The sequence below is a fragment of the Aplidium turbinatum genome, chromosome 1, assembly GCF_918807975.1.
Source record: "Aplidium turbinatum chromosome 1, kaAplTurb1.1, whole genome shotgun sequence".
Taxonomy (NCBI): Eukaryota; Metazoa; Chordata; class Ascidiacea; order Aplousobranchia; family Polyclinidae; genus Aplidium; species Aplidium turbinatum.
Genome location: NC_137472.1, coordinates 36,169,101 through 36,192,079, shown reverse-complemented (window position 1 = coordinate 36,192,079; position 22,979 = coordinate 36,169,101). Strand labels below are relative to the sequence as shown.

The window sequence follows — 22,979 nt, the reverse complement described above, 5'->3', positions numbered from 1 at the left end:
CTCTTTGTTTCTTACTTCATGTAGGCTATGCTAAACGTTTCAGTTGGAACAATCACGATTGTTTAGCGTGATTGAGTCTGTGAAAACATCCAACCAAGAATAAAGATCATCTACGTCTACTCGCAATAAAATACGCAACAATCATATAGATAGCCTCCCGTTTTCTATTTCGTATATTCAACGTCAAATTTCGTTTGCTCAAAACTCGTGAGGATCCATGCTTGGAACGTGGAACTGTACGAGAAGCAGTGGCGGATCCGAGGGGGTAGCGGTTAGGCGATTGTCCTCGCTAAAACACAGAAAAGTAACTTTATGCACGGTCCATTTGCAAGGTCGAATTAATGTAGACCAACACATTATTGTGTTTTGTTGACATTTTTTCTCCTAACGATAACTTGCTGGATCCGCCCCTGACGAGAAGTAATCGACAGAATCGCGTGATCTTTTGCAGGATTCTTAATTTGTCGAAAACGATACTTATGGCTTTGTTCATTCGGGCAGCTTTGGTCAGTTTGGTTTTTGACCAAGATCTTTGGTCACTGTGTCTATCGACAAAGAATCTTGAAGAACTTCGAGAAGACTTCATCTTTTTGGAAAGGAATTTAAAAATGGCACATATTTATTGAATCTTCATCCTGAGACTGAGAAAGGTTCTTTGAGAGTAAACCTCGGTAAACTGAAAAAAAAAACATGTTTACGTCAATCGTCAACACACGCGTTTGCGGTTACGACTCACGTCTCCAGATAAGGTACAACTCTTTGTCGTACGTATAAATTGGTATAAAAGCATGTAGGCTAATAGTAAATATAATAGGCAGTAAATAATGCTGAAATATTGTTGCTGGTCATATAAAAACCTTTATAGTGTTTCATCCTAATTGGAATCATCAGAAGATTCTTATTTTAATAGAATTGTAATTACTGTGTTATGATTTCACTCTGCCTGGCTTTGAGAACTTTTTGTATTGTTGATTGTATTTAAATTTATTGTAGAATATAATTAATATATATTTAACTTTTTTAGTGTACCGTACACGAAGAAGTGCGTATTGCGTAAAACATATGGTTGGTATTAAAATAGAAATGTAGTGCATTTTACAATAATAGGCTATTAGGCTACATTATAAATACATAACTACGTTTTCTCTTTTTTTTTTAAAGAATATGTTTTTACGCGATTGTAGGCTACTTACGTTTGGAAATCACTGAACAATAAAATATGGATCGACCCACGAGCTCTTTATTGCTGCGATGGCGCACAAAAGTTTGAGTTGCAATCGCCGTAAATATAATTAGCTATTGTTGTTATACTGTATTAGGAGTGGCTTGTACTAAAATTGTTTTTGTTACCATATATAACTAATTTTGCTCAATATTTCATCTTACAGCAGCAGGTAAACCCCAGTCAATAAATTAATGCAACTTGGAAAAGTTTATTTTTGCCAATTTTCTCTCTAAAACAAAAAGGTTGAATGGCCTAGGCCCTAGAATACCAGATCCATGGTCCCAATTCTCTTGGTCAGTAGTAAACAAATTTTCGCTAAAGTAAAAAAAATATTCAAAACACAAGCCATGAAACCTTCTCCTGTTTAAGGCTAATTTAAATCCAGTTGAAGTTCGATGAAAGGAATAACGTTTTGGAAAAACTTCAACAAAAAACTCATTTTTTCCGGTAGCTGCAGAACAAGCGAACAGAACGCTTCAATTATATTTTTGATCGGGGTTTGAGTTTTACTCTTTTACATGCGTGTATGCTTTGATGAGTCATATACTTCCCTACAACCTTAAAGTAAGTTAATTTTTTTTCCTTCATTGAAAGAAGCTGCTGAGATTCTTAGTGAAGTGGGCCAAGGCTTCTTAAAGATTATGCAACTGTGCGCTTGCAAATGTGAAATGACTTTTTGTCAAAATATATCCTTTGCAAATGAATGCATGTTGCCTACTCTTTGAAGAAAAACAACAAAACGATTTTACAAAGCGGTTAGAGCGGAGACGTCATCGTCTGCGTTTCTTTGTTGTAAAAACAAGCTTGCTTAGATTTAGCTTTTCATTTTTGAAAACAATTGTGCAAAATCTTGACGATTAAAGATCACAAAATTTTAATTGTTTTTGAGAAATTAAATATGTTATTAAAAATTACAATCTATTTGCAATATAATAAGTTAACCAAGCTAAATGCTACAATTTACACATGAACTAGATTCCATTAAAAATATTATGTTTCTTTGTTGAAGTATATTGCAACACCACCAAAGCGCATAAATTCTGCGTGAATATAATTTTTCAAATGTTAAATGAACATGATTTAGGAAACTTTAGCGCACATGACAAACAACTTCATTGAATCAAAAGTTAAAACTATTTGTTAGAATCGCCGTTTTTCAAATTTGAAAGTGCTAATTTTTTCAACTTAAAAATATTTAGGTAAATAGGCCTATATGGAGAATTATCGCAGCCTTTATTTTTTGTTTCTTTGCTTTACAAAACTCATCGATTATAAACTGCTAACTATTACTAACACATCATACTTATACCGACAGAGCCGCTGAGAGGATAATTTGGGCTCGGTACCAATGAGATCCTTGTGCTCCTAATCAAGATACGTCTAAGAAAAACGCACAATATCGAAATACGCGGTGGTTTCTTTAAGTTTCCGGACCACTAAGAAAAGTTACGGGCCTCTAAAAATTATCCTGGGCAAAAGTACTTCCTGGACCTTCCTGTCAAAGCTATTGCGTACCGGTATATTTTTTCATCTTTTTTTACAGATTTAAAATCAAAAATTGAAACTGTTGTTTTAGCCATCCGAGACAAATTGACGTTGATTGATGGTAGTGTTGATGACGCGTATGGCCAGCGAAGTGAAACGATTGATTTTCAAGCAATTATTTTTGGTTGAATTCCTACAAACAGGCAAAAATCTTTTGGCTTTATTCTTTGACCACACAAAGGGTGTTGTCAAAACGAAAAGGACAGAAGTTGTGTTGAAAAAAAAAACTAATTCAATACTGTTTGGTTACAAAATAAAGGCTTTACCTATCAAGTAATAGATTTTCCCATTTAGAAAAATCCATCAAATCCCTCACAATAATTTGACCTACTCTGCAAAGGGCTCTGAACTTTGTGACCCTTAATAAGGCTTAACCAACTTTGCAACACGGTGAGCCCAAATTGGTTAAGCAAATAATACTATATAACCTATCATTGCACTTCATCGGGCCCGCTCTGATCCATGGGCTCGCTATCTCTTGTCACTGTAGATCAGTGATTTTCAACCAGGGTTCCGCGGAACCCTAAGATTCCTAAAAACCCTAAGGTTCCGCCAGTAAGTCTAGGGGTTCCGCAAGTTTACATTCAAATCCGAGAGTCTATTTTATTATTATATGCATATTGTTTAAATATAATCAAATATTGGTTAGGTTTGGCACTATGAAGCTTAATAAAATTGCTACACTTTAACACGTTCGCTGCGATCCCGAATTTTCGTTGTTTTCTTGTGGTGCGATTACCTTTAACTTTCTGCTTTTCGCCAAATTTCTTCGACAGGTTTTCTTCGCTTCAAGGAGTTCTTATTAATCAAACGATGTTTTTTGCATAAGGCAATTAAATTATGGGAACAGGGGTTCCTCGAGCTTTTGGAATGTTTTATTGGGTTCCGTTCTATCAAAAAGGTTGAAAACCACTGCTGTAGATTCTGAAGAAATGTCTACTTTATAATTTGCAACTGATTGGTTATGCCAGACAGCAAATTCGATTGATTTTTCTCTGAAAATCCTACAAGTTCGAAACTTCGAGTTTGTTGTATTTTTTGAAGTTGCGTTACCACTTAGGCCTATCAGCAGTGCTGCATTCGTAAAAAAAGTACAGGGTATACTATCAGATTTGTATAAATAATACACAACTTGCAAAATACTAATCTTTATTCTACCACAACATGAATTATTATCAACATCAAAATTGGACAAGACGTGTTTATAATTGTTTATTTTTCTATGAATACATTCCAAACAGCCCGCCGAGAGCGATCTACATCTTTAATAAAGATTCTTCATCCTCTTTACAAATTTGTGATCTAGTAAGCTTATTCTTAGCTAATCGAGTAATCGGTGGTATAGCAGCGAGGATTTGACATATCTTTTAGCGGTGAATTGAGCCACAGGTCCATTGCAATTAATAAACAAACAAACAAGCTCACATTATCAATGAACAAAGATGCTCTTAAACCTGTGATAATATTGTTCTGAAACCACGTTTACATTCTGCTGTCGAACAAGGTAAAGTTGAAATACCTGTCAAGAAAGGCTTCAAATTATTGGGTACTTTTCACTAAAGTCTCTTAATGCTTGGATTGACTGTATTTCATCAATATCAAAAAGCGTCTACAAATTCTTCTCACCTCTGCTTTTCCATGACGCAAATTTCTTATCATGTTTTTCAGGTTGCAAGTTAGCAATATCAACTAGTAGCTGACCTTTGTCAATGTCGGCATTAGTGCAAAGTCTGATTTGCATTCTGCGAACAATGCTCTGAATGAATTGATTCGCGTTAAGTGGCACCATTTTAGAATTCTGTATCAGAGGAATATTTCTAAACATTAAATTTTATCCTTCGCTGCTAAAGCCAACTGTGTTTTTTCTCCCGGATTTTATTTGAAACTCTCAATAATTCGTATTGTCCTTTTTACTCAAAGTTCGGCTATAGGAATAGTTGTAGGCCTACTTCGAGACTGAAGTTCAATGGATAACATGGATAATTCTTCTTGAACATCATACATTAGGAATCAGCAGTGATGTAGGCTACGCGCATACAAAAAATATTGACGCCGTCAGCGTAAACGTTCGAAAAACCATACGCCGTATGCGTCAACGTAACTTGTAAAAAAGTTGGTGGCGTCAGCGTTAGCGCATACACGAGCGTAAACTAATTTTGCTTGCTAGGTGCCAAACATTCACACGGTATAAACCACTTGAAACAAACAAGTTTTATTTTGAATTTCCACGAAGATACACAAGCATCTGAAAGTGTTCATCTGACATTTTGCTGTGTTTTGGTTCCAATATGTCTTTGCCCATTGAAAACATTCTTTCAACTGCAGCGCTGGAAGGTATTGGCGTGTTGTAGCGAAAAAAAAATACATTAAAAAGTATGCGTTGACGCTATGCGCTAAAAAAACGCGAAAACTTTACGGCGTAGCCTCAAGCGCAAACTATCCAAAAAAATGTGGCCATAAGCGTTAGCGTAAACAAAAAGTCTACGCCGCAAGTAGGCCTATGCGGCGTAGAATTTGCGGCGTGTACATACATCTCTGGGAATCAGTAAGGATAACATAGATAGGCACTCTCTTTAGAAAACCAGATGGTAGGCTATACTATTAGTTGCTCGATAAAGCAGAGAGCATACTGCGTATACCGCCGTATATACCCTCGAATACAGCACTGTCTATCAGTGATGATTTTCTACAAGGTCACATTTAAAAAGGAGTTCCAATTCGTAAACTACAGCTACAGTAGCCTATAACTTAGTTCTAGATGAATTTCAACGACAAATGAAAACAACTTTTTACTTTATTTTGTCTTTTTTGATATAGCAATTAAGCTACATTTTGACAATTTTTTATCGGTTTTAGTTCTGCTAAACAGGGGTTTTTAACCCTTCTTTGTCTCGTCTTCCTCAACGATTAATTACAAGTTAAGATTACCCTTATAAGATTTAATTACATGCCCTCCTTTCCCCCCAGAACAACACCAAAAGTAATTTTGTACCTATTAAGTTAGTGGAGGTAGCCCGGGACGTAGCTTACTTGAAATTGATTTTAAGAAACTAGATTTTTAATGCAAGGTATAACTAGACAAGTTGCTCAACTTTCAGCCGGTTGTTGGTCTTGACAGCAACTGCAGTGGAAAAAGGAGCAAAGGTATATGGATTCCAGCACTGTTAGGCTGGTATTTAAATATCTTGAGTTCAGATAAGCGGATGAATGGGAAAATAATCTCGAATTCCCGTTCTTTGAAGTATAACTTGGTTGTGTGATAAAACTTTCATAAGAAAATTACTCTTGTGCTTCTTCAATATTGGTTTCCAAATTGTTATCCGCATCTGACATTTATTTATGGTGTTTGCTTTCAAGGCATTTAGATTAGCTGTTGCTTGATTAATCCAATCAAACTTACCATCTGCTGGTGCAGCGTCCAACTTAGGTCACAAAAGCTCACTGGATTTCCTTGTTACCTCGTCTTTTCCAGATGTACCTTATAGTTTGGATATGAAACTTCTAATTAGTAGGCGTATTTTTTCAACAACATCAATCATTTGCGTGAAAAATAAACCGGATTGTAGCCTACATCATGTACAATCGGGCTGCGTCTCCTTGCACAAGTTGATAAAACAACTGCAAGAGCTCCAGCTTTTTATAAAGCACTCTGTATTTGCAAAGTTGACCACCTTGATAATTAAGTTTAAGATAGGCCTACCATTCATTGCTCTACTGGAGACAAAGTTTTGGATGCTAACTAAGGCTCTTCGGTAAATAACGTAATGTGTGTTAAAACTTCAAAGATTCTACTCTTTTCATTTTCACGCGTAACGAAACCAGATTGCAGAACAAGGGAAACAAATAACTTAGAAATAGTCTCTCAGCACTCTTGATAACGCACCATGACCGATCTTCATAGCAACTGTCCATACAAATCTTAAATATATCAGCTAAAGCTATGTGGGCCAATAAAGCTATAGCCTAAATATATGTTGTTTATTTTTTTTGTTTGTAACATTTTTTTTTTTTTTAGGCCTATATCTTAAATTTTTCTGAAGGTGTTGTAGTGCAGTCGTGGGAACTTAAAAAGTGGTGTTTGTGGGAAAATTTTTTTATCAAGCTGATACTTTTCTCAGACCTTCCCCACATTATGCAGATGGCTCAGAAAAAAATCCCCATCAATCGGATGATGGGAAACCCCCTTTTGGACCCTTTTTCCAAATGACGTCACAATCCCTTTATGAAAATTTCAAGTTTTTCAAAATAAGACATATTATACATCATTTTTTAGCTTTTTTCAAGGGGAACAACTTTTTCTATTAACAAGAACCCTGAAAATGTACAGAAAAAGAGTTATTACCGATTAAGCAAAAGGATAAATCTGTGAATTTCAAGCAAATTTGAAATTATTCGTCACTGTTGGACTTATTCTTCTCCATTCTATAACAAAAATTAAACAAAGTAAGCGAAACGTAAATTGAAGCTATCATCAAAAACGACAAAGATGTTGCTTTCCTCCTCGTCTTGTCCCGTTTCATATCTTCATTGTACGAGAATTCCTTTTCTTCGGTACCAACATCGACGTTATGCAAAAGTGAAAAAAAACCTTCATTTTTAAGTTTTTCGTCTATAGTCTCTGGAATATGTCGTTCATACAAATTATTACTTAGATACGAAAAAGATGTGAAACTATCTTTGTATTTCAAGCATACTTAGGCTACTATAGGCCTACTATTACATTCAACACCATGACATTCACCACACGAAGAAACACATGCCATTCCATAATTGCGACAGGTGCAAGTTTTCGTTCCACATGTATTTTTCGTTGATTTCTTACCTCTGCATCTAATTACTTTGGTCAATGCTTCTGGTGCTATAGGCATATCCGTCATTATCGGGACAAGTTCGTTGTTGCTATTGTTTCTCCATCTGCATTCACAAACATTGAATTTAAACTCTAAAGACGTAACCCATGGAAGTAGGCTGCTCTTTGGCTCGGTGGTAGCTTTTCCGGTGCAATTATTCCTTCACATGCCATATACATGTATTTGTCATGTCTAAAAGTAAACAAAAATAAATATTACATACAGAGTATCTAGAATTGGACAATATCTTAAAAGTGTAAACATTATTATATAATCCCTATGTAAAAATACATAGGCTACCTGAGTTTAGCAAGCGTTGAATCTTCATTGCCACAATACCAGATCTTGAATGCAGTTATAGAGGCTTCTCCGACCTCGTTTTGGGAACTCCAGACATTGCTGATAATTGCAGAATTCTCTTTCAGCGTTTCTGATTTTCGCAAACTGCTTTTCCCTTTTCCAAATATCGATGACGTTGTGTCGCATCCTGACCATGCATGGAGGAAAAGAAGATCTTCTTTAATATCTTTAATACTTGGGTTGGCTTCTTTGATTCTCCAGGCTTTGTTGAAGCGCTCCTTGGGCGAAGTAAATATCATCATGAGTGTCAGTCTTCCAATGATGCAGTAACATAGTAACTACATCAGTATCATCAGCAATGACATTTACTGGACCTTTTCGAAGAGAAGCATAATCAAAGGATTTCGCTACAATGGAACCGTCAGCATCATCAGAGCATTTTGCCTCGCGTAATTAACCGCCATGCGATGTGCCTTTCTCCTCTGCTTTGCAGTTTCATTCTTGTGCATTTCGTTTTTCAATATTCATTGTGTAGATCAGTTATTTCCAATGTAGAATTGTAGATGTTATTGTAAAATCATCAGAGCTTCAACTTCGGATTGTCTCAGAAGGGTAGAAACAAACTTGATGAATTCAGCCTTGGTTTCGATGCAGCTGAGGTAGTGATCTTGAGTGAAAGGAAGTGAATTGCTCGGATCAATTTTCACAAACGTGCTCTGTGGAACGGAATTTCGGCGCAAGTGCTCGTGACTTTTAGTACTTTCGTCATGATAGACATCAAACACAACAACAGCATGGGTATAACGGTTTTGGATATATTTCACATACGAATTTCAAACTTCCGAAAACTTCATTTCTTTTTTCCAGCGAACTTTATGTAGTAGGCCTAATGCACCACCGTCAATAATAGAAGTTGCTTGTTGATTTCCTCTAAGGCATGCGACGAAGAACCAGGCAAAAGAATTTTTCGAAGAGAGGGTTTGTCAGGCTTTCTCATCATGCTTTCCTTGAACATCGACATTGGCTCTGAAGTCAACTCGAATTCGAAAAATTGCTCAAGGCTTTCCTCGCTTTCAGCAACAGCAAACATCCTATTGAACATGACTTTTGAACCAATACCACTTGCACTACTTTTTGTTTTGTTTACTTCCATTAAGGATTCTCATGGTTTGATCAATTGATTGATGCGATAGTAACTGCTACCCCATCTAAACCTTTTTGGATATTTTGACCAATTTGCTCCGCTTGTTCACAATTGACGTCATCTTTTCCAGCGATGGACACTAGACCGTTTGAAAGAGAAGATAGGTTTACATCTGGTACCAAGAATGGGTTTTTCGTTGTTAACCAGGCCAGAAACTTTTACAATCTTCGTAATCCCTCTTTATTCTTGAAGCACCCAACTCTTCATGCTGGTTAGCCTACTTCATAGAAACTGAGCCTTGTTTAGTTGCGTCATTGCTTCATGAATACTTGCCGAATGACTCACACTAAAAACCCAAAGATGTCGAACACTTTCTGCATACTTTTTCTTCCGTCAATCCTCCACGCGACTTAATTGAGCGCATAAGAGCTTGCTCGATCGCAAGATCTTTCCAAATTCCGGTGAAGCTTTTTGCTGTCCTCTTTACTGTGTGCTGCTCGGTTAGGAGTTGATCGTTGGCCTAAAAATATAGATGAAAAGAGAATTCTGCAATTATCAGCAATATCTGGAGTCATGGTGTTGAATGTAATAGTATAGTAGCCTAAGTATGCTTCAAATACAAAGATAGTTTCACATCTTTTTCGTATCTAAGTGTAATTAGTATGAACGACATAGGCTACTCCAGAGACTAGACGAAAAACTTAAGAATGAAGGTTTTTTTTCACTTTTGCATAACGTCGATGTTGGTACCGAAGAGGAGTGCTCTTACAATGAAGATGAAACGGGACAAGACGAGGAGGAAAGCAGCAACATCTTTGACGTTTTTGATGATGATGATAGCTGCAATTTTTGTTTCGCTTACTTTGTTTAATTCTTGTTAACGAATGTAGAAGAATAAGTCCAACAGTGACGAATAATTTCAAATTTGCCTGGAATTCATAGATTTATCCTTTTGCTTAATCGGTAATAACTCTTTTTCTGTACATTTTCAGGGTTCTTGTTAATAGAAAAAGTTGTTCCCCTTGAAAAAAGCTAAAAAATGATGTATAATATGTCCTATTTTGAAAAACTTGAAATTTTCATAAAGGGATTGTGACGTCATTTGGAAAAAGGACCCAAAAGGGGGTTTCCCATCATCCGATTGATGGGGATTTTTTTCTGAGCCATTTGCATAGTATGGGGAAGGTCTGAGAAAAGTATCAGCTTGATAAAAAATTTTTCCCTCAAAAAACCTCCCACGACTGCACTATTGCGACCTTGCCAAATTTTTTACAACTCAATAACTAACGTCGGTCACAAGCACGTTTTAACGTTCGCGTTTTGTCGCTTCTACCTTTTTCTCGACCTTTGCTATGTTGACGTGTATTGTTTTTGATATGATAGTCAGAAATATAAAAACAACTGAACCCTTTGCATATAGTCCTATTGCTTATTCCCAGTTCTTAAAAAATACAAATGGCAAAAAAATAGTTCAGGACATTGAAATTAGCCTACTGCCATTCGTCAATTTACCACAAAACGTCAATGGCATTGTCATAAAAAACAAATTTTAGGAGTGTTTCAGTCCGGGACGACTCACTTTAATGATTTTTTCAACGAAATGGACAGCTGGAGGGTCACTAAGAAATTCAAAAATTAGCAGAACTGCACAACGTTTTCTTTGCTTTTAGGTGAATTTATTCTCATCAAATGAATTGCTACATTTAGTTAAAATTTTGGGTGCTACAAAATTTGCAAAACCTCACTACAGCAGTTTGAGGCTACCTACCGTTACCGGTGTTGTGTGAAGTCTACCCCTGCATTATCATGACACGAATGCTATTAAATGAACATGATATCACATATTTCCTACATTTATTTTGGTGATACACACTTTATACACACGTGGGCAGGTCATATAAACTGCACCTGAGTATGCGACATATGGCAGTAGATCTCAAGCTGTAGTTGCATCGAATTTTGTCATAACGTTGTGACCCTCCAGTTGTCCACCTCACTTTTGAGTGAGCAATCCCCTACTTCTACCATCCCTAGTTTCAGTTTATGCAAAAAGTAAAAAAAAAACACGTAGCCCAGTTCTCAACGCTACTCAATTGAGGTTAAGACAAATTTGACCACAGCTTTTGGAACCCACTTTCTGCCAACGGCCAGAGAATTACGCATGCATCCCCTTGTATAGAAATCCCAGGGTTCGAAAAAAAATCATGTTAAATTAAAATGCGATGTAAAAATTCCACCTATTGAAACTATTCTGATGTGGTAAGTGATGTGCAGCGTGAATACGAGGGTCGTCGGTGTTAATTTTGATAGGCTACTCACTACTCAGGGAGAATGTCTTGAAGTCGGGAAAAAATTCTCTTGTAGCATGCTATGTTCCCTTTCGAGGAGATTTGATAGGCCTATTTATCATTTTTGTTCCACGCAGGCTAATATACTTTAAATGAAATGACGTTGGCAAGATAGCAAACCCAGGGGGCGTTTGGTTGCATGCCTTCCAAAAACTGTAAAAAAAGACTTAGTTTTGAACTTTGTTTTTGTGCGCTTTGATCATTTTAGATCCACATCAACCAAACCAACAGCAGAGGTTTCGTCGCACGAGTGTTTCAAATCAGCAGCTGTTTTAGAGGCTATGAGTTTGGTCAATTGGTCATGTGCTTATCAGAAATTGAGAAAACCCAGGAAATCTATTTCGAAGTAAAAAATATTTCTTACTTAACTACTTTAAATAACAATTAAATAAAGTTATTCCAGTGGTCGCATGAGGTATAGCTTATGCTTGGAGGTCTGTAGGCTATTGTAAGCAATTAATTCTCAAACTATGAGATGCAAAGAAATAGTAAAATTAGGAGCAAGGTAAGATTACATGTGGACCGCGTATGCACAAGTGAACTTTGAGCCGTGGCAAAAAAGGGTTGGCCTTGTTGGTTGAACGAACGGAAGGTGATTGTGGGTAGCCTTGTACTCAGTTGATTTCCAACCAATCAGCTAATGTTCACCATCTTGCTATCAAATGTAATTTCTGATCAATCTGCGCACGTTTTTCATGGGACAAAAATGACGATCTGCTGGTTTCTGCACATTTCCCTTCCAAAGCAACACAGGCATTGTTCAACAACAGGTGTGTTCTTACTAGGGGAACCAAAATTTCACACAATCATGCGCTCAAATATACGTGAGCATGTCAACATCAAAAACTAATAAAATAATTTATTTAAAAATAGAAATGTCATTTAGCCTTTTTAAATTTGTGGTAGCTCTGATACGTCGAAAGTTTGCAATGACTGTTTAAATCAATATCTGGACAATGAAACTTTAAGTAAACTCTTGAAATGACACATATCTCACCTGTTCCACATCTAGATGGCGAAACATTATTATGAAACTATTAAATAAGCAAACATAAAGTAATATGCATGACAGTCACTGTAACAGGATACTTTATACTTTACCGGGGGTTGAAAAATGTATACAGAAATGACTCTCGTCCGCCGTGCAACGGCAATACGAAATATCTCTTCGAACTGAAATTACAAATGTTACATTTCGAAGCAAAGCTGAGTGGCCATGCACAACCGGGAAAATTGAGGATTGCTCTTTCATCGATCCCCTACCCACTTGAGCACCTCATGAACCTGGTGAAAGTGACTTCCGATTATCTTGCCATTGCGTAGGAATCAAGGCAAAGCGTATTAGCTGTAAGTTAAAGTGCACAGTAGTCAGACAGGTAAACATACTTAACAATCTACCAGCTAGACAACATGCGAGAAAGTTAATAACAGTTTACTTTGAATACTTCCAGTTATAAACCTTCAGATCCCTTCGTGACAATAAAAAACAACGTTAGAAAAAGATAATTTTGCCTTGTTTGTGGGTTCAGCACATGCCTGCAGACGTTGAATCAATGTAAAAATGACGGATTCGCTGCCTGGGTGTAGCCTGTGTCAGGAAAATACTGACTAGAAAACATGAACATAAAAAGACATACTTCGGTATTAAACGCTTTTCATTTGATAAATAGTTGACCAAGGTCTTGATTATAATATTACGAGGGAACCAACCAAAAAAGAAAGCGAGCCGGAATTTGAATCTGTTGAAATCCTTTTTGGATTTACATGATAACTTTAATTAGGAGGTGGTTGAATTTTTTATGATTTGAAACGATCCGGTCCTTGAAGCTAGATTTCATCTGCCGACTTGCGTCGTGGTTATACTAAGGACGTCCTTCTGCGCTTTTTGAAACCTAAGAATAACAGGTTCGCCAGTCAATGTGCAAAGCGGTTCGAATTGTTCAATCGCAGGAGACAATCGCCCATGCTCAACGTCGCCGTGCGTTGAAGATGCTTCGTTTCAAATCGATCGAACTTTGCGGCTTCGACATGGAAACTCACGAACCACCGGAAAAGTCAAGTCTCTGTGCTGCTTTTGGAGGTTCCTGAAACAACATGACAATGAGCAAAATGATTATTAACCATTCGGCAAAAGTAAGATTAATCAGTTAGGATATAGGTTGGCTTGTTTTTCTTCTTTTTATCGCAGTATTCAAACTGATGACCTGATGGTTTAAATTCAGTGAAGAGGAATGCTAGGAATTCAACAGTCGTGTCCGTCTCCAAATGTCACTGTCACTAAACATGTCGTTAAGCGAATAGCCTAGGCATACAAACGTACTCTCGATGACGCCCAAACAATGTTCTTTCGAGCATGGGCTATATCATAACATCAAGCGCTACCTGACCGATTTACAAATTTGGCATTGGGTCAGTTTAGCAACCACATGCCTAAAAATGAAACGTAAAGTTGCATAACTGTTTTTTAAATAGACTATTTTCGTGAGACTTAAACATCCTTTTAATCCATAACACCACTACGCTACTGTATTTGTATCGATTTTCCGCTTGCACCCAAATGAGCATCATAAGAATTCTACTGTATTTGCCGTCACTCACCTCAAAATTAACAAGTAAATTTCTGGAAGCGGGTCGTATGGGGGAAGGAGCGTCGGGGGAAGTGAAAGATCGTTCCAGCTCGATAAGCTTCGTAGGGGAACTGAAAGGAGACGCTTGACGTGCGCTTAAGTCATAAGAGGATCGCGACGATAAAAACGGGGATTTCAAATCGTCATTGTTGTTGCCATCGGCAACCATGTTCGACTCTTCCTCGATGATTTGCAAGGAGTGACAGGTCCCCGTCAAATCGTCGGATGGCTCATGCATCACAGTGGGACTTTTCGTGTTCCAGCAAGAAGTGCCAGGCTCATCTCTGCCCACAACAACGGGCAAAGCTTCGAGTTCCGGCGTTGTTGTTAATCGACGAGAATCAAAATTGTCCTTTTCGGCGGCCATTTCCATGTCTTGATGCTCTCCAGTAAAGTTTTGTGAAATATGGTTGATCACATATTTCGAGTCGCTTTCATTGGCAACAGTCCTGAATTTGGTTTCAGTTGGAGCGAAGGCAAGAGTGGTTCCTTGATGATTTTCAGAAGTGGCGAAAGGATTTGAGTCCCTGGATGCACCGAAGACATCCTTTGGAGGGCTACCAAGACTGCTAGCGAATCGTGACATCTGCTGAGTCACGCCAAGTAAGCCGCCAGCCTCCACAGATATTATCACCCAGATGCTTTCTGCAACAAGCCAACTGTGTTTACAAAGGAATGATGCGCAGGTTTTGTTTTGAAAATGCAGGACTGAATAAGTGAATAGAGAATAGTAATGTAATGAAAGTAATTAATGCAAAAACCAGCCTAAAATCGTTCAATCAGTAAAATGCTGTTGGAACTTCAACGGTTATTAAGTTTGAGTATCATAAAACCAACTTAGTTATGAATTGACAAAATGCAAGTGTTCTCCATGAGTTCAGTTATTGCATTCAACCTATTGTATATATGAATAAACTGGAGATAGAAGCTGCAACGAGGTTCATTTGAGGTTGTAACTCTTAAAATGGCCAAAGCACTTTCGCATTCATCATTTCTCTCATTCATCGCAACAGTAGACTACTTGAAAATAGATGAAACTGATTAAATCAGACACATGTTTATAATGTAAATTGAATAAAGTGCTTCATGTTAACTAAACGACCTCAGCCTCACATAGCGAAATAAGAATGTTTTAAACAATGTTGGAGTACAAAATAGCACTTATTTACTTCTGTAACAAAGCGAGCGTGTAAACAGCTACTTTTATATGAATAAAGTTATCAACATTCAGCAATGACTGTGTTATGTGGTGAATAATAGATCCACTAAAAAACTCTAAAAATGTACAGCAGATGAGCAAATTATAGAACTGCAAGTTTGACAAAAAATCAGTTACGTTCAAGCTGACTAATTCAGCTATAGCTATGTTAGAGATAAAAAGCTTTTAAGCCAAATCGTCAACTGAATGAAGCTACACTTTCAAGATCTTCCATGTTGCCAAACGTGAAGTCAAAATAAATAAAAAGCACCCAAAATTTCAATAGTACATATTTTGTGCATTCAAGCTAGACTGAAAATCGATCGAATTCACATTCTTAAAATGCAATAGGCCAGACAAAGTTCAAATTATTGCTATACAAAAATTACATGCACCTCCAAAAGGAATCATAGTCCTTGTGTATATTTTCCATTGGCCTTGATATAAGCCTCCATTTACAGGACTCCGCATCTTCACTGATATATCCAGCGTCTGTCCACAACCGAGGTCAGCAACTGCCACCCAGTCAGGTGAACCCATCTTGTCACCATTAACAAAGCGCAATGTGCAGCCTGTAGGCCATTTTTCATCACCTGCAGAGTTAACAATAACATGCAGATTTGCAGAAGATTACAGCACTGGTCAAACAATTTGTTAGTAATCAGGTAGTGCTGACGCCAGGAAGATCGCTCCTTCTCAATTGGTAACCTTAGATAGGTAAAGTTTTGAATAAATATGAAAGAAGTAATAGAACATTGACAGAGAAATTAAAAATAAATTAGTAATAAGGATGTTCAAAACTAAGTTTTTTTATAAATTTTTTACAAAATCAACTCAATAATAAGACAAAGAATGCAGTGTCGAAATAAAATAGTTTTGTGATAACCACTCTTAAGCCTAAAAATTGGCTATCATTGACATGTGATTATAAATTAACAAAAAAAGTTTTTTATGTCAATTTGTTTGTCAATGCTAAATGAGTCGCAATGATGGCATCTCCTTTCCTGCTATCTACAAAAAACTATTGTAAGTGCTTATTTGACGTTTTTTTAAATTGGTTTCATGCTGATTGTAAAACTGTGCAGTAGTGCGTACAAAACTCGATTCATGACTCATGCCGTTCACTCTCCTATCTTGTTGTTATTTAAGTTTCTTGTTGATCGTTAATAATTAAGTCTCCCCCCTTTTTTCGAACTTATTTCAAACTTAGCGCGCGATAAGTTTTTGTCCAGAAGTTGAATTTTCATTTTGCATGTTTAGTTGTTTTCAGCAATATGTCCTGTGTTTTGCCATGCTAGACAGGTAGTCACTACCTGGTCTAGCCCCCTGAAGAAGTCAGTCGTGTCTGATTGACGAAACGTCGGAATAAAAGCAGATTGTCACTGTATACATCTTGTGATAGTTTAGCTTAATTTGCACCAGTAGAACATCTCATATTAATTATTTAATTTAATGCCTGGTGAACAGCCTCATTCAATTTTCAGTACAGATTGTGTTGTTGGTCAGAAATCAGAAATATGCTGGTCAAAGAGAAGAAAATTATAATTCACACTTACAATTACATACCCTAACAAATGTGCTAATCTTTTAATCCAAAACACAAGATTCTGTCATAATTAAAATTTTATTGCAAAACCTTTCACAAGTACAGAGTAGATTTGAAACATTTTGCATGAGCAACACAATGGCGTATTCTCCATGCATGCCTTACAATTCTGATGAAATCAGAAATCTTTCAGGAACAACAAATTTAGGCGTAGAAATAGAAAATGTTAATAACAGAACCTCCTCGCTCTCTTAATTTCAATATTCGAAACGACTATTTGTTTTCAAACTTTGGCAACCTCGCTGACCCTGGCAACCCTGCATGCTAATTGCTGAGGAGAGCTCAGCCTGAGTTGATAACACAATTTGCCTACTTGCCGCTCTTTTACCACACTGTGACGCAAATGCGATCAAGACATGCAGATTTGAAATTGCATGCAAAACAAAAATCACTATCTGGAGATAGGGTTGCCAAATTGGCCTTTATACGACCAAATTTAAGAAATTTGGCCTTTTTAAAAGTGTTTGGCCAGACAATTTTTGTTTGGCCGCTGGGCCTTTTTTGGTCTTTTTTAGTTTCTCTATTGGCATTTGTTTGGCCTTTTTTTCTTTTGGTCTTCGCGGCTTTCTACTAGATACTGCAACAAAGTTCTCAGTCAGATTTTGGCATTGGCGATGTCACAGAGCACCAGGAATCTTTCGGTTGGGTGGTCGGTAATCTAATCCTATTTCAGCTGGTCAGGTTTAAACTGGTATTCGTTGTATTGCATTGGAGAAGCTATAATATAATCTAACTGGTTTTGAATGTTTAACATGGCATCTTCAAAGAAATGGTAGCCAGCTTACAACAGTCAGCGAAAATATAATACAGAATGGGAAAAAACATTTTCCATGGTTAAAAAAAGCACCCACTGGACTTGATGAAGCCTACTGCAAGCTGTGGCATTGCACTTTGAAACCTAAGCACAGTAGTTTAAAACAGGGGTCACCAAACTAAGGCCCGCGGGCCGGAATCGGCCCGCAAACTGATTTCATCCGGCCCTCCATGTGCTGCGGAAATAACAGCTGCACTACAACTGTTAAGGAGAAAAGTTACCAAACTTCGCTGAGACTGATGTTGCTGTTTATCATTAGGCCACCACAAATGGAGACAGCCAAGGCCAAATTTTGAAAGGTGTAATGTTTTTTCAAGAGCACGATGCCCTGTAGTGTATCACTACAGGGGATAACTTTTCCAGCAACCTTTCAATTTTCATCACAACTTTGCTATTCCACCGCTGAATTTGTTATTTTTTGTGCTCAATTTAAGTCAATGGAGATTATAAATTATATCTTTTCGTAATTTGCATCCGGCCCGCAGCTCTTAATCTCGCAGCAATCCGGCCCTCAAAAAAAAAACTTTTGGTGACCCCTGGTTTAAAAGATCATCAAGAAAGCGGGTTGGGTGTATGCTGAAGGCCGTACACCACTGCATAGCGCTTTAAGTCCTCTTTCCTGCAATGCAGGATAAAGATATAAAATTAAGACATTGGATTCATGATGCGGTCCAAACCTCATTTTTTGGCATATTAGCTCAAAACAATTATCAGCTAAGTAAGGCTCAGATTTCAAGAAAAGCTATAAAACCTAAGGCAAACTTGTAAAACTTTCCTGGGGGAGCATGACCCCAGATCCCCCTACACTGGCTATGACTCTTCCTCCATTGCATGCCTAGGAAAACCAACCAGAATACGCCACTGGAGCAACATGATATACTCACGTGCTGTAATCATGTATTGTACCGTATAATCTTTCCAAGACATAGGCATTAAAATAGTTATATTGTATGTCCCAACACATGATCACTGTGTCTCACAAAAGACAACCATGCCATTTATTTCAAACAGATGTTTAGCTACATATACAATAATACATAAGCCTAATATAATGTTAGTTAACATAAACTACTTTTTAGAATGCTCAAAATTTGTTACCTGTATTTTGAATCCGCCAAGTTTTAATAAACTCTGTGTCAGGTGGAATGGCTTCTCCTTCACCAATGGTGATGTCTCGAACAAACGACATAGATGGTGTTTTTGTGGTAGGCATTTCAAAATCGTAGTATGCTCCAATAGCAGCATGTAAATTCCTTCAAATAAACCACATTACAATTATATGAAAGCATCAGTTTAATAAACAAAATTTACAACCACTTATAGTTCTTTTTTTTATATTGTATGATTTTTCATAAATCTATTTCGAGAATGTTTAGCTCTACATGCTAGGTCGCAAACTGGCAATATACAATATATACATAAGTTGAGCTTATGGCTCTACATGCTAGCTCTACATGCTAAGGTCGCAAACTGGCAATATTATACATAAGTTGAGCTTATGGCAACAAAATCTATAAGAAGCTTTGTCAACAGCCAAGGGAAAAAAATAAATGGATTGTTGTTTGTATGAAGCAGAAAGTTTGTGATCAGCCAAATGGAATGACTTGGAGCCAAAGTTTTCATTAGCGTATCAAGTTTGTGAAGGCCTGTTATTCCGCTGGGAGGAAAATACCCACTAAAATGATATGGTCGTATGTTTGCTCTGTCGCGCCGCATGGACATGCATCAGAGCCACTCATGCCCCATCGTGCCAAGCAAGCATCAAAACACCCAACTTCTGTTCTCAGTCGGTTCAGAGTAACTCACTTCTGTCTCTGAAGATCAGAACCCAGTAAGAGTGAAGAGGCAAAAGAGATATCAAAAGGAGCAAATAAATGAATGAATCAATTTAATGCAAAAATCAGAAGTAAGAGTTATAAGTCAGAGTAAACATGAACGTTCATAATGATCACATAAATCATGCTTTTTTAGGCTATGGTACTTAGTGTTAACAGTTCCTTTGGCTTGTCAATGTCAGTCATTTAGGTAAACTTTAGAGAGTAGAGTGAGTTTACATGTAAACACAAACAGAACAAAATTACCAATTGGTCATGTCCAAAAAGAATTCACATCCTGCAACGTTGAGTTGAAATCCAAGCAGCTTACGAAATTCACCAATCAGAACATCTTTGTCTGTTGTTCCCAGTGAACTAAATTTTCCAACTAAACACTGATCAATATCCATATCATTTTCAATTCCAGCATCATCCATTGTGCAAGTAAGTATAGCAAACTATAACTGTCTTTCACTTTTCAATGTATATCAACTTAAAATAAAGAAAGCATTTAAAACAGTCTGTAACCATATGGTAGATTTTACTGCAGTTTAACTTGTTTTTCTGCACTATTCCTGGCCTAAAAATTTACCCTATCCGTCATATATACTCTGGTTAAACAATTTTGCTATTCACATACAAAGAGACCCTGTTTTATTTTTCATACAAAAATAAAGTTCAGAAAACACTTGCAGTTTTTCACTCAAGTTTAAAGAATCACGACCACAGAAAGCAAGTGACTCAGAAACTGAGAGAAAAGAATCCTGATTCCTGAGGAAAGACGCAATCGAAAGTCAGAGTTGCCGAGTATGTTTCATAAGAAGTAAAATTTTGAGAAAAAAGATATTTGAAAAAAGCAGAGGTGCATCAAAAATATAACGTTTATGGCTCTCTTACCTAAAAAGTTCACGACCCCTGTAGGCTGTATTAAACTATACGCCACTTCAGAGATGGTGGGTAATGTTGCATTTTGAAAGTATATTTGCAAAGACAAATTTTGGGAAAATGTTGTTTGTCTCCCTACAATGTTTTTTTCTCCAACAGCTATGTTTGTGACATGTCAAGTTTCGGCCTGTTCAGTTATTACTTTCTCAGTTTTATCATTTACTAACTTTAGGCACTACTAGTTCAAATGTTTTTAGTCCAGTTGTCTCTTGTTCAGTTCACAACTGCTGACTAGACTAATAGGAAACTCACTTTTTAGAATCTCTTCTCAGAATTAAGTAGCCTGTTAGTTCAGCATTATTCCTTTGCTGTCAAAACACTTTTGACATGATAGACGTGATTATCAGACTAATAAAAACTATTGTACGAAATCACAATCACATCAGTCAGTTATGTTTGCACTTATTAGCTGCCACCAATTTCGACTTTCAAGGTCTTCTGCACAGTCAGTCGGTATTCGGTTGTTAAAATTGATTTGTCCAAATAACTAGACATTTTTGCAGAAATAATTTTATTAATAACTGCATTAGTAGGATATAAAGAAAATAAGGAAAAAATAACTCATAAGGTTACCAGAACCCAGCAGGCTTTTGAATCCTACCCGTGAAGAAATGTAGCCTACATGCAAGCCTACATAAGTCGGCTGCGTAGCCGAGTGGTGAGAACGTCTGCGCGACGTTCGAAAGGGCGTGGGTTTGACACCGCTCCACAGCACGTGGCTGTGTCTCGGCAAAGACACTTAATGGCAAGCCAAAATAAGGGGAGCAGTTGACTCGAAGACTATATGTCACTTCGCTGCTTCCTGTCGTCTGTTGTATCGCATTTGCGATTGCAGTGTAGGCTACTGTATGTTATCGTAATGGGCGCAAATAAAAGCACGATTATTATTATGCAAGTATGAAGCTTACCTCTGTTCACCAATTGTGCTCGTTTAGGCCTTACACTTACTTTTTACAAATGTTAAATTGAAACTTATCATTCTGCCTACCACATGCAATACTTTCCAAAATCGATGATAATACACAGGGCCGTAGCAACAAAGAACGTGGCCCCCTCCGAACATAAGTCCGGGGCCCCTTCCAACACAGAAACTGGAAAGTGGTAGGCTATTTATTTTACACAACATGCAGGGTTCATATTATGTATACACAGTAGAGGGCACAGTCCCGCTAACCGCTAATTAGCGAAGCTAACGCTTAGCTTAGCAGATTAGCATTTTCGCTAATATTTAGAAACTTTAGCGGACTCGTTAGCGAAAGTAAATTTATTGGAAATCCGCTGATTTTGTTGTTGAAAGCTAACTTTTACATTAGCTGCACCTACCACTGTGTATACAGTGACAGTGTGGACATCTAATCCATAATTATGCAAAGCGCTTCTTTCGAGCCTTGTTCTGCGCAAATTGTAAGGTCATATAAGTCCAAGGATTATAGGCAATCTTGTTTTCGATGGTAATTGCAAGAGCAGAAAGCCTGTCATCTTCCACGGTTAAGCGTAAGATATTCTTGATCGGTTTCATTCTGCTGGTGGTCCTTTCAGCACTGGCGACAGAAACTGGTGTGGTCGGTCAGAAGAATTCTGGTGCAAATGCAAAGATTCGGATATATCTCCTGAAGGCTGTTCTTGTACGTTAAAAAAATGCTTGCCGTGACAAGTCCTCTCTCTTTCTCGATGACAAATAAAACGATTCAATTCCATTATTAGTTCGATGGCATCAATGTGAGTATCAACAGTAGATAGCCCATTTAGTGAGCTTTTAAATCGACGGCATCCAAGGTGGCTCTCTGTGATCTTTGTGCATTTTCAGTTTGTGTATTATTTCGTTGTTTTTGTTTTGGATATGGACAACTTTGTTTGACGCAAATAAATAATAAATAAATAAATAAATGTCTCCCATTTTTCTTTTAATTTTTTTGCAGTGATTGTCCGCCCCATTAGCTCAGTGGTTGCGTGCCCGCTCAAGACCACGCGGCGCAAGTTCGACTCTCGGGGTGTGCGCATGAGCAACGCATTTCAGGACGGTTCTCCATTCAGAGGCACCTAGTAAATGGAATAATTTCCTGGCAACAACACTTCAACAATCGGAAAACTTCACTCTGCCAATCTCGGTAACCTGCCCTGAGTCAAGAGCCTCTACAAGTATGCAAAACTACCAGGAATAACTAATCAAGGCTTTGTCAGTCCGACATTAAAGATTCAAAACCAACCAACCCAGCCATTTTCTCTGAGACACTTCTTCAGGCTGCTACCTTTGTACAGAAATTCAAACAACTTGTAGGCTACCACTCCACGAGTTGGTCAAAGCGCAAAGAAACAGATGACATGGCCTGATCAGTGAAAACAAGGAAAAAAATTGCGATTTGAATTTTTCTTCAGCAGAAAGACGACTCGAATCATCAGCACATTCGTTGGTCACAGCGGTAAACCATAATCTCTTTGTGGGAAAATTGTAACGTAAGATTCCCGAATCCGTTCGTCTGAATGTAATGACCGAAAAAACAAATACTCTTTTGAAATGTCTATTCAAAAAGTGTATTCCTGTAAAATTAGCCCGCGGCTATCG

The 22,979-nt window shown here is 37.4% G+C and overlaps 1 protein-coding gene across 1 annotated transcript; it reads right to left on the bottom strand.

Annotated features, from left to right (window-relative positions):
* Positions 1 to 12,165: 12,165 nt before the first annotated feature.
* On the bottom strand, positions 12,166 to 19,953 carry LOC145771637 (protein ILRUN-like). Its single transcript, XM_082583361.1, has 5 exons — positions 19,739 to 19,953; positions 18,756 to 18,910; positions 15,633 to 15,830; positions 14,011 to 14,684; positions 12,166 to 13,496 (listed from the first exon to the last, which is right to left on the bottom strand). The coding sequence occupies exons 1-5, from the start codon at positions 19,906 to 19,908 to the stop codon at positions 13,449 to 13,451; spliced, it is 1,245 nt and encodes a 414-aa protein (XP_082439487.1). The 5' UTR covers positions 19,909 to 19,953; the 3' UTR covers positions 12,166 to 13,448.
* Positions 19,954 to 22,979: the final 3,026 nt, after the last annotated feature.